Consider the following 11388-nt stretch of genomic DNA (forward strand, 5'->3'; position numbering starts at 1 on the left):
AGACCAAGAAGGGGAAAAAAGCATCATCCTCTGAAGTAGATTCTATCATAAACATCCCCTATTATAAACACTATCAACACCCTAGAGATGAGAAACTTAGGTTAAAGGAAACTCATACAGCTGGTAAGAAGTGTGACTTCAAAACCTGTGAAGCCATCCCGCTTCTCTGGAGTTCTTTTTGCTTCCCCTACCCTTGCAGAAAACATGAATTAGCGAATCCGATGGAGGGAGACAGGGAAATGATTTGGCCACATCTGGCACGCTGAACACAATAAAAGTTGGGGGGAGGGGATGAGAGAAAGGTACTGGGAAGCAGAAAAGAAGTCGTTTAGACACGTTGGATGGGGCGGGCTTGAACACTGCTCGGAGCCCAGTGATCAGCCTCCCCAGTCCTTAACTCTTAAATCACCTAGTTCACGCTTTACCAGCCACCGAGAACTTTTTAGACGCTCCCTGGCCAAACGCCGAGGCCGAGAACTGCGCCGTCACTTGCGACCAGCTCCCTGGGCCCGAGGCTGGAGGGCGCAGGCTCCGGAGAGGCCGTGGCTGGCGGAGACTGACCCGGAGGGGCGGGGGCGGCGTGGGGGAGGCCGAAGCCGGCGGTCAGCTCCACTCCGGCTCGGTTGCCATGTCCCGCCAGGCGAAGGACGACTTCCTGCGGCACTACACAGTCTCCGACCCCCGGACCCACCCCAAGGGCTACACTGAGTATAAAGTGACCGCGCAGGTGAGGTGGGGCCCGGTAGGGACCTTTACCCTTTTAACAGGAGCGGGGCAGTGTTTTACCTTAAGGCAAGGCACTGCTGGACGCTCCCTTTTTAGACGACAGAAATGGATTTCCCTTTAAGGGGAGGTTGCCGAAGGGGGCTTCGTTTACTTCTTTAGCCATCAGGGGGTGCGGCCCTGGGAGGGCGCTGTCCTTTTAAAAGGGCGTGGACGGCAGTTCTCGGAGTGGGAGGGGTGGGTTCCCACGCCCAACGTGTGGTGCCTGCAGAGCAGGCTGTGAATTTATTTAAGTTAACACGAAAACTCTGGCTCAGTCCAAATATTAGTTAGTTCTCCAATCTCTTGGAGTAATTTGTGTTATCTGGTTTGTTTGATATTTACATAAAAGCCCTTTTTAAAAGTTTAATTTTTAATTAAAAAAAAAACTATGACTTTAAAAATTCATACAGCTCAAGAGAAATTTTCAAGAGTAAGTCTCTAGCTTCAGTCACAGCTGGAAGTCAGCAGAGAAAGACCGAAGTTGATTAGGAAGCAGTAACAACGTTAGAAGCAGATTTTATAGATACATGGGGGAAGCTATGTGAAGAATTTAAAAACAGAAAGAGTATAAAAGAATATCTGTAGAATGATATAGGAGAACTGGTTGGGGAAGACTTTTCACTGTAAGTTGTTTTGTACCTTTAGAATTTTAAACTAGGCAACTCTTAAACTGTGCATTAGTTGTTAAAGGGAAGCAAACCCACAAAGACACTTCCAAAGTGATTTAAGTGCAGAATCCTAGATGTTTAAAAATTTTCCCATATCTTTTATGTCTTTCCCTTGCCCCCCCCAACACACACACACACACACACACACACACACACACACACAGAGATAGTCCCTAGGAAGACCAGACTGGGGGGTGGGAAGGGTCTGTACCCTTTTCCTATAAAATCTTTCTGTTGATTTGTAAGCAAGTAACGTGCATAACTTCGATATGTTTTTATAACTTTGAAAGAGAGGGGCGCCTGGGTGGCGCAGCGGTTAAGCGTCTGCCTCCGGCTCAGGGCGTGATCCCAGCGTTATGGGATCGAGCCCCACATCAGGCTCCTCCGCTATGAGCCTGCTTCTTCCTCTCCCACTCCCCCTGCTTGTGTTCCCTCTCTCACTGGCTGTCTCTTTCCTGTCGAATAAATAAATAAAATCTTTAATAACTTTGAAAGAGAAATAGTTTTCCCTCCTTTACCATCCCCATTCGTCTGCCATCTTGTTGACAACCAATGCTTCCAGTTCCTTATTTGTCCTTGCAGGTAAACCCTACATTTAAAAGCAGATATGAGTATCTAGTCTATTATTTACACACAGTTCCGCAAGTCACTTGCTGGGATTCCTCAGTTTTTCGTTGTTTCCCCTTGTAAATTGTTTACACTGAGACGTCATTTATATAAGCGTACAGAGCTCGGTAATTTTTACCTATGTATGTATCTGCGCAGGTAATGCTCAGATCAGGAGACAGACATTCTCCTCACCCCAGAGACTCTCTTATTTTTCCAATCTATAGTTCTCTCACAGAAGTAACCACTGTCCTGACTTCTGTCACTGTAGATTAGTTTTGTCTGTTGAACCTCATCCGAATGAAATCATGACACAGAAAATACTCGCTTGTGTCTGGCCTTTTTCACTCTCTATGTAATGTTTTTGGAATTCATCCCTGTTGCATGTGTAAGTAGTGTGTTCTTTTTTATTGCTATGTGATCGTAGTCCCCTGTAGAAATATACCACCATTTCTTTATTCATTCTCCTGTTGTTGGACATTTGGGTTGTGTCTAAAACATTTTGTAGTTGTTACAAGTAGAATTGTATGAACATTCATGTACAAGTCTTTTTATGGACATGTACACCCATTTTTTCTTGGTATGTACCTAAGAGCGGAATTGCTGGGTCATTTGATAGCTACATGTGTAGTTGTTCCGGGGCGCTGTTTGCTGTTGGTCCTAGCTGAAACTGACAAAATATTTAGAAGAGTGTTCACGTAGCTCTGTGGTTGGAAGTTGGCCAGGTTGGTGGTTGATATTGAGACCTGATTAGAACTTTTTTTTTTTGGGGGCTTCACCCCTCTGCTAAATGTACCCAAAAGGACAGAAAAACTTTCCAACATAGATGGGTGTGTCAGTCTTTTGATGTCTTTTAGGTGGCAAGCCAACTCCCTGAGGAATTAAAAACAGCTGTCCTTGTTTTACACCTTGAATCTTCACAGGACTCAGGTGTGGCTCCAGAAAATTCAAAATCTGCCAGTCTTTTTTACCAATCCCTAAACCAATCCCAATTCCCTATTTATCTCCAAAGGCTTGTCCTTGTGCCTCTGAAATGTAATTGTGCGACCTGGTCCTTTCCAGGTTCTTTTATCTAGGTCATCTCTTTAAAATACCAACGTCAGGGGCACCTAGCCGGCTCAGTCGGTGGAATGTGTGACTCTTGATCTCGGGATCGTGAGTTCCAGTCTCACATTGGGTGTAGAGATTATTTAAAAATAAAATCATTAAAAAAAGAAGAAGAAGAAGAACCGGTTTTCCAAAGCGGTACTTTCCAAAGTATCGTTTTATACTCCCATTCTCACCAGCACTTGGTATCATCAGCACCTTCAGTTTTTGGCATTTTAGGTGGATGGGTCGCGTGCTATCTCACTGGAGTGTAGTTTGCATTTCTCTGACGACTGATGATGTCGAGCATATTCTCATAATCTGATTGGCCATTCAGATACCTTTTGTGGGAGGTACCTGCTCAAATATTTTGCCCAATTTTAAAAGTTGAATTGTTTGACTTTTTAGTATTCATCTATAGTTCTTTATATATTCTGGATAGGACTCCTTTGTCAGGGATATATATTCCTCAACAGTTTTTAAATCTAGTTTCTTTTACCCAAGATATTTCAGGCTGAGTCTATTGTGAAAAGGAACGGCCAGGGTTTCAGCCCTAACAGTCCCTCTTACTTGGTTTGTGACTTTTTTAAAAAACTTTTAACTGAGGTATAGTTGACATACAATAATATGTTAGTTTCAGGTGCACAACGTAGCGATTCGACATTTATGTTCATTATGAAGTGCTGACTATGGTGAGTGTAGTTGACCCTCGGTCGCCACACAAAGTTATTGCAATATTAGTGACTATATTCCCTGTATTGTACTTTTCATCCCTCTGACTTATTTACTGTACAACTGGAAGTTTGTACCTCTTAATCCGCCTCGTCTATGTCACTTACCCCTCCATCCACCTCCCCTCTGGCAACCGCCAGTTTATTCTCTGTCTTTAGGAATCTGTCTCTGGTTTTATTTATTTTGTTTACATTCTATATATAAGTGAAATCATGTGGTATTTGTCTTTCTCTGTCCACCTTATTTCATGTAGCATAATACCTTCTCAGTCCATCTGTCTTGTCACAAATGACAAGATTTCGTTCTTTTTTACGGCCGAGTAATATTCCGTGGTATAGATCTACGACATTTTGTTTATCCATTCACCTATTGATGGACACTTAGACCGCTTCCATGTCTTGGCTGTTGTAAATAATGCTGCAGTGGACATCAGGGTGCATGTATCTTTTTGAATTAGTGGTTTTGTTTTCTTTGGGTAAGTACCCCAGAAGTGGAATTACTGGGTCCAGTGGTATTTCTATTATTAACTTTTTAGTAAATCCCACACTGTTGTCCACAGTGATGCTCTGATTTACATTCCCACCAACACTGCGCGAGGGTTCTCTTTTCTCTACGGTTTCACCAGCACTTGTTATTTCTTACCTTTTTGTTCTGACTGGTGGGAGGCGAAAGCTCATTGTGGCTTTGATTTACATTTCCCTGGTGCTTAGTGATGTGAAGCATCTTTTCATGTGTTTGTTGCTTATCTGTGTATCTTCTTGGGAGAAATTCTATTCAGGTCCTCTGCCCTTTTTTTTTAATATATATTTATTGAGTTACCTTTACCAGTGTTCGTCCTGTCCTCTCCCTCTCCTTTCCTTCCTTCCACGAGCCAGTGGGGGAGACAGAGAGAGTGGGAGAGACAGAGAATCTTAAGCAGGCTCCACGCCCAGCATGGAGCCCTGCATGGAGCTCAGTCTTATGACCCTGAGATCATGACCTGAGCCGAAATCAAGAGACCCACACTCAACCGACTGAGCCACCTGGGCACCCCCTCTGCTCATTTTTAAATTGGATTATTTTGGGTTTTTGGTGTTGAGTAGGAGTTCTTTATATATTTTGGATATCAGCTCGTTATCAGATAGATCATTTGCAAAACGTGCTGTGCGATCTTGCACAGGTCACGTCCCCTCTCTGCGCCTCCACTTCCTCATCTGGTCAATGGGCGTGTTAATTGTATCTGCCACCTCCGGATCTAGGACAATTAAGAGGAGATGTTTGGAAAACTATAAAGTAGTCCACACTGGAGAATGTTATTTTCTAATTATTACGAATATACCATAGTGAGTACAGAGCCTTCTTTCCAGCTCAGACCCATTCTGCTCTTCCCCGGGTCGCAACCCCAGGGTTGCTTTCTCCCGCAGCCCCACAGAGACTTTCTCACTGAAGGAAGGAGTGGCTCCTGGGACAGAACCTCATTCTTCAGAAGACTGGAGGTTCTTTGGTTTCAGAAGGAGATGCCGGGCCTTGGCCCTTCGAGTGAAGTGAGACAGTGCTGGCTTCGGCAGCACACATACAAAACTGGAATGATACAGAGAGGATTAGCGCAGCCCCTGTGCTAGGGTGACACGCAGATTCGTGAAGAACGGGGATAAAAGTTGGGCTGAGGACCAAGGGGTCTGGATGGGATCCTCCCATCTGGCAGATGAAGAAACCAGCACATGATAGAAAAACTGCTGGTGAAGCCAGGACACCTTGATACCAGCGGCCAACGGCCAAAGGCCACTGCCCCTTTGACGAGGGCTGGGAGGCACCTGGGGCATCTCTGGATTTTACTGGGCGATGGGGTGTCGGATGTCAGTCTCTGGTCTCACCTGGTTCTTGCCTCTCTTCCTCAGTTCATCTCAAAGAGGGACCCAGAGGATGTCAAAGAGGTGAGGCTCCTGGGAGGAAGGGGACCATTCCCCAGTTCCAGATGCAGGAGCAGCAAAGGAACAACTGGTAACTCCTCGGCCCTGGGAGGAGCAGCTGCTGTGCCCCAAGCCACGCACGCACGCACGCACACAGGCACACGGGCACGCACGCATGCAAGCACGCAGGCGCTGGCCCAGGCTGGGGAGGGGGGAAGCCTGTTTCCACCATCACCATTGCCAGCCGGGGTCAAGGCTTGTGTCCCTGGCAGGTGGTGGTCTGGAAGCGGTACAGCGACTTCCGCAAGCTGCACGGGGACCTGGCCTACACCCACCGCAACCTCTTCCGCCGCCTAGAGGAGTTCCCGGCCTTTCCCCGCGCCCAGGTGTTCGGTGAGTGCTGATCTAGGCATTCAGGCCAGAGATGGAGGGGACCCCTGCTGGTGGGGGCTGGATGGGGGGCCAACACCCCCAGCCCTTAGAGACAGCCTCATTTCACACGTGGGGGAACTGAGGCTCAGAGCAGCCTAGCCTTCAGTGTGTGTGGAGCCCTTCAGCATTCCGTCTTCCTTAGCCCCATTTTCAGGACAGGGCAGCTGAGGCTCAGGGTCATAAAGGGGCTTGGCTGTAAGTGGCAGAACCAGAATCCTCCCCGGGAGCTGGTGTCGCCTCCAGCCCTGCGCTGTTCAAAGCAGCAGCCGTATGGGTCGAACACACAGTGAAATAGATGGTGAACCGTGGCGATAATTTATATATTGATCACAGGTGCCAGGGAGACTATTTTGGATATACCGGGTTAAGTGGAATATATTATTAAAGTTGAGTTGACCTGTTTCCGTTTAACGTGGCTACAAGAAAACTAGTAACCGCACACGCCGCTCATGATGTGTTGCTGGTGGGCAGGACCGATCTGTTATTTGGGTCTCTAGACTCACGTGAGATACTCTTTCACACAAGGCGAAGGGTTGCTGCCGGCCGGTGACGCCAGGCTGGGGGCCGTGTAGCCAGCTACTAGGTCAGAGTTAGCTCATTCCGCAGCATACCTAGAACAGAGCAGGGAGACTGTGAAAAAGGAGCTACTTGCTGTGTGACCTTGGGCAAGTCACTTCTCCATTACATCAGGAACATCTGAAATGATCTTGTTTCTTGATGGTTGCCCACCGCCTCCCCTGTCTAGGACGTGAATCCATGAGAGCAGACACCTTGCTTCCCTCCCATTCCCCTTCTGAACCGAGCACGTTAGTAGGTGCTCCATAAACGTCTGGTACCTGGAGGACTGGACTAGGGAGCTTGGTCCCTGCTTGCAAGCACCCCAGCCCCCTCCCCCCCCCCTCCCGGGAGGAGCCAGGGAAGATTGCTGGCAGACTGGGGAGGAGAGCAGCTGGTTGCTGGGATCCTCTCCGGAGGAAGCAGGAAAGTGACCCGTGTAGATCACTGCTTCTCTCCCCACCCCTCGTCCTGGGGGGCTGCAGGCCGGTTCGAGGCCTCAGTGATCGAAGAGCGGCGGAAGGGGGCCGAGGACTTGCTTCGCTTCACTGTGCACATCCCTGCGCTCAACAACAGCCCCCAGCTCAAGGAGTTCTTCCGGGTACGTGTCCGTGCTTGTCCCTCGTCCCCAGCTCCTGGGAAGCCTACCTGCCCACTGGGCTGTACCCTGAGACACCCCCCCACGCCACTCCGTCCCTGTCTTCTCTCCTGCAGGGTGGGGAGGTGACCCGGCCCTCCGACTTGTCCAGACACCTGCACATCCTGCCACCCCCTCTGATCCCCACACCGCCCCCTGAGGAGCCCTGGTTGCCCCAGCCGCTCCCTGCAGAGAGGAGAGGCCTTGAGGAAGTGGAGGTGCCAGGTACATGGGGGTTGGAGAGGGAGCCGGGGCTGGGGGGTGTGGGGGTGGTGGAGGGCACACACCTCCTCAGCGAGCTTAGTAAAAGTTCTGCGGCGTGTCCCAGCTCCTCTACCAGTAACGTGCTGAGACGCTCTCAGCGGGCCATTTTCCTTGTCTAGGCTGTAGTTTCTTAGTCTGTAAAAGGGGTACAACCCTTACGAAGAGGGGGCTCGTCTATGCCCTTGGGTGCCACAGGAGTTAGTGAGAGGGGAATTGCATTTTGAAAGCTGGGAAATGATAAGGACAGGCATGAAGGTCCCCAATGATTTATTCCGCAGCGGATCCCCCACCCTCCAGCCCTGCCCAGGAGGCCCTGGATCTCCTCTTTAACTGTGGGAGTACCGAGGAAGCGTCCAGTTCCCCTGCCCGAGGCCCCCTCACAGAGGCTGAGCTTGCCCTCTTCGACCCTTTCTCCAGGGAAGGTAACAAGCTGGGACAAGCGGGGGGTGGGGGAGAAGCTGAGGTAGGGGCAAGGAGGGGGGGCAGAGCCACCGACTAGCGTGTGTAGTGCCTTTGTAAATCCCAGAAAGTCGCCCCACCGTGGGCAGTTGGCAGCCTTAGCACTGGAAGCAGGCGCCCGGTGCCAGGGTTTGCGAGCTGGGTGCCGCTGGACAGTGAGCAACCTCGGAGGAAGGAAGGGGAGATCTCCTCAGGGAGAGGTGGCTCTTCTCCCTGAGAGAGCTTTGGAACAGGCAGGGGTCACACTGGCTTGGGAGGATTTGAGTTCCGTCCGTTGGGAGCCCAAGCTGGGGTTTCCTGGCCGGCTCGGGGTCGCACTGCAGATCCTAAAAGCAGGAGAGGCCTGTTGGGCAGGGCCGTGAGGCTTGGGCTCAGAGAGCAGCACAGGAGGCCCTCCCACGGGAGGCCCGGGCATGTGGGGGCATCCCAGACCCGCCATGGAAGGGGGAAGCCCCCCGCCTCTTCCCATGGAGGTCTGGGTCCTGGAGCTGAGAGTCCCAGGCTCTGGGACAGTGGCCCCTTTCATTCTCAAGGTCTGTTCCTCCCGCTGGGCTGTCGGAACGGCTGATCTGCTTCAGGATCCTCATGATGAGAGGGTTTCAGTTTGGAGTCCTCCCATCTTTTTAAGCCCATTTTGTTGGCCTTCTTCTTGGCCCTTTGGTGACCTGCTGGGCAGACCCTCAGCTTCGTGATCGATTTCAGGCATTGGGGTTCACTCACCCCGGGTCCGACCCAAATTGGGACCTTAGTCTTCCACCAGTTACCCTGCTGCACACCACCGCCCTGTGCGCCTGGGAGGAGAACTCTTTCCTCTTCTACTTCTGCTTCCTGCCATCCCTGCTCCTTCAGCCCCTCCACGGCTGGCTTGGGGAAGAAGGGATTAGGGGGAAAGTGGGGGCGCGGTCACTGGCGTGCCCAGTGGCCAGGAGCCTGTCAAGACTCCTAGAACGTAGCTCCCATCAGACATTCCCTCGGCCCATAAGAAAACTCCCGAGCTCTTGCTGAGCCAGAGCCTGGAAATACAGTTTGCTTAGCTGCTGCCTCATCTCCTTGCCCCCCTGTTGTGGGCGCCTCCAGCAAGTCCCTCAGCGTCAGAATCCCCCAGCAAGCAGCTGGCGCTGGTCTCTCTCTTCAACACATGCATCGAACTCTCGTACTCACGTTAGGGCCTCCCAAGAGCTCTTCTGCCCTCTGCTCCGTGAGCAACACAGGAAGGGCTGTATGTCCAGCTGGGAAGTGAGAGGTCATCTTCCCTGCCTGCAGGAGGCCCCCAGTCTCCTCACGGGGTCACTGGGATGGGATTAGAGACCTGCCCACCCTTCCCTCTCTAGGCCACTAGTGTGCCATGGCTTCCTGTTCTGGTACCTTCCCTCCAAAGGCCTTTTCACCAAAGATGGACCAAATCTCTAGCCTTCTCTTGTATAAGCTGCAGAGGGGATGTTTGTCCCCCTTTTGGCCAGTCCTGGGGTTTAGAATGAGACCTTCTCTCCGGAATGTGAGGATGCCCGCCCCCCACTGTCTTCATAGGTGGGTCCTCAGCTGAAGTTGAAGAGCTGAGATGCTCTGAATCTATTATTCTGACATTCCAAGGTTTGGAGCGTTTCTGCCCTTGGCCTGGCTTAGTTGGTCTAGCATCCTTCAGTTCAGTTTTGCGGAGGGAATTCTTGGGTTTGGATCTACTACAAAAGATCAGCCGTAGTCAGGAGGAAAGTAGGCCCAGTGACCCAGACCTCACAAACTCATGTTAATATGTACCTAGAGAAAGAATCAGGAAGGTTCTTTACAAAATCACAGGAGCTCCACCGTTAAATCGATCATGGCTAGTCTGTTATTCATGAGTGGCTTTCGAATTGCTCAGAGACTGCTTCCCTCCACCAGGGGCAGCTTGGTACTTTGCGGGGCAAGAAAGGTCTGGGGATGGGCCGCAGGCCCTGGGAAACGGAGGGCAGTTTGGCCTGAGTCGTCCGTATCTGATCGTAGAAGGTGCAGGCCCCAGTCCCATCCATGTGGGTGAGCTGGCGGCGATGGAGGCAGAGTCTGAAAGGTTGGACCAGGAACCCTGGGAGCCTGGAGGGCAGGAGGAGGAAGAGGACGAGGAAGGCCGGCCGGCCCCTGCCTATCTGAGCCAAGCCACAGAGCTCATCACCCAGGCTCTGCGGGATGAGAAGGCAGGTGCCTACGCTGCGGCTCTGCAGGGCTACCGGGACGGCGTGCACGTCCTGCTACAGGGCGTTCCTGGTGAGTACGGCTGCAAGGTGGGAGGTCAGGCCTAGAGTCTCGGACGGTGGAGTGAAGGGAAGGGAAAGTGAAAGACAAGTCAAGGATCAGAATTGCTCATCACTGACCAACCGTGTAACCTTGGGCAGTTTCTTTACCTCTTGTGACCTCAGTTTTCGTATTTGTAAAATGAGGAGCATAAATCTGAGTCCCCGGGAGGTGGGGAAAGACACATGTTCATGCTCTGTGAACTGTAAGGGGCTAGACCAGGGGTTCTGAAACCAGGGATCTCAGCTGAGCCATTCTCTGTTCCCAGGTGACCCATCACCTGCCCGCCGGGAGGGTGTGAAGAAGAAGGCCGCCGAGTACCTGAAGAGGGCAGAAGAAATCCTGCACCTGCACCTGTCCCAACTCCCCTGCTGAGAGGGCGTGAACCCGTACCCAGGGCTCTAGCTCCAGCACTGCCAGCGACTCCCTTTTACTCTCCCTGGGGCCTGGCCTGATATCCTGGTCTTGTAACGCTAGGGGTCATTTCTGTATGTAACTGGACCAAGAATGAGACAAATAATGATTCAAAGCTCCTTGACCACACCTACCACTTTGGAATCAGGACAAAACACTTCTTTTTTTTTTTTTTTAATTATTATTATTATTTTTTAAGATTTATTTGAGAGCGGGATAGTGAGAGAGAGAGCACGAGCAAGGAGGAGAGGGAGAAGCAGGCTCTCATGACCTGGGCCGAAGGCAGACTCTTAACTGACTGAGCCACCCAGGCGGCCCGGGACAAAACACTTCTGATGCTGCCTGTCCGTCTTGTGTGGGCAGCACCCCTGGTCCTAAACTAGCGGTTGACCCATCTAGAACAGGGGTCTGCAAACTAAGTAAGATACCTCCTGCATCCTACTTCCCACTGCAGTCACATCTTGCCCAGGGCCCTTTTTTGTAAGGCCCATGAGGTAGAATTGTTTTTACATTTTTTAATAGTTAAAAAAAGTCAAAAGAATAGTATTCTGTGACATGAAAATTACATGAAATCTAAGTATTAAAAATAAAATTCTGTTGGAAACAATCGGACTCA

At 50.7% G+C, this 11388-nt stretch overlaps 1 protein-coding gene and 1 non-coding gene across 3 annotated transcripts; both read left to right on the forward strand.

Annotated features, from left to right (window-relative positions):
* Window positions 1–501: 501 nt before the first annotated feature.
* SNX15 (sorting nexin 15) lies at window positions 502–11379 on the forward strand. Of its 2 annotated transcripts, none has more exons than XM_057317466.1 (8): window positions 502–727; window positions 5735–5837; window positions 6002–6139; window positions 7219–7334; window positions 7448–7595; window positions 7913–8056; window positions 10074–10331; window positions 10627–11379. In XM_057317466.1, the coding sequence occupies exons 1-8, from the start codon at window positions 629–631 to the stop codon at window positions 10731–10733; spliced, it is 1113 nt and encodes a 370-aa protein (XP_057173449.1). In that variant the 5' UTR covers window positions 502–628; the 3' UTR covers window positions 10734–11379. The 2 variants fall into 2 exon arrangements, with proteins under 2 accessions (XP_057173449.1, XP_026339064.1); XM_026483279.4 differs by having other exon boundaries at window positions 503–727; window positions 5735–5770; window positions 6019–6139.
* On the forward strand, window positions 5390–5497 carry LOC113244209 (U6 spliceosomal RNA). The gene has a single exon (XR_003312318.1). It is a non-coding gene; the product is annotated as a U6 spliceosomal RNA (small nuclear RNA).
* Window positions 11380–11388: the final 9 nt, after the last annotated feature.

This window comes from Ursus arctos, unplaced genomic scaffold (assembly GCF_023065955.2).
Source record: "Ursus arctos isolate Adak ecotype North America unplaced genomic scaffold, UrsArc2.0 scaffold_23, whole genome shotgun sequence".
Taxonomy (NCBI): Eukaryota; Metazoa; Chordata; class Mammalia; order Carnivora; family Ursidae; genus Ursus; species Ursus arctos.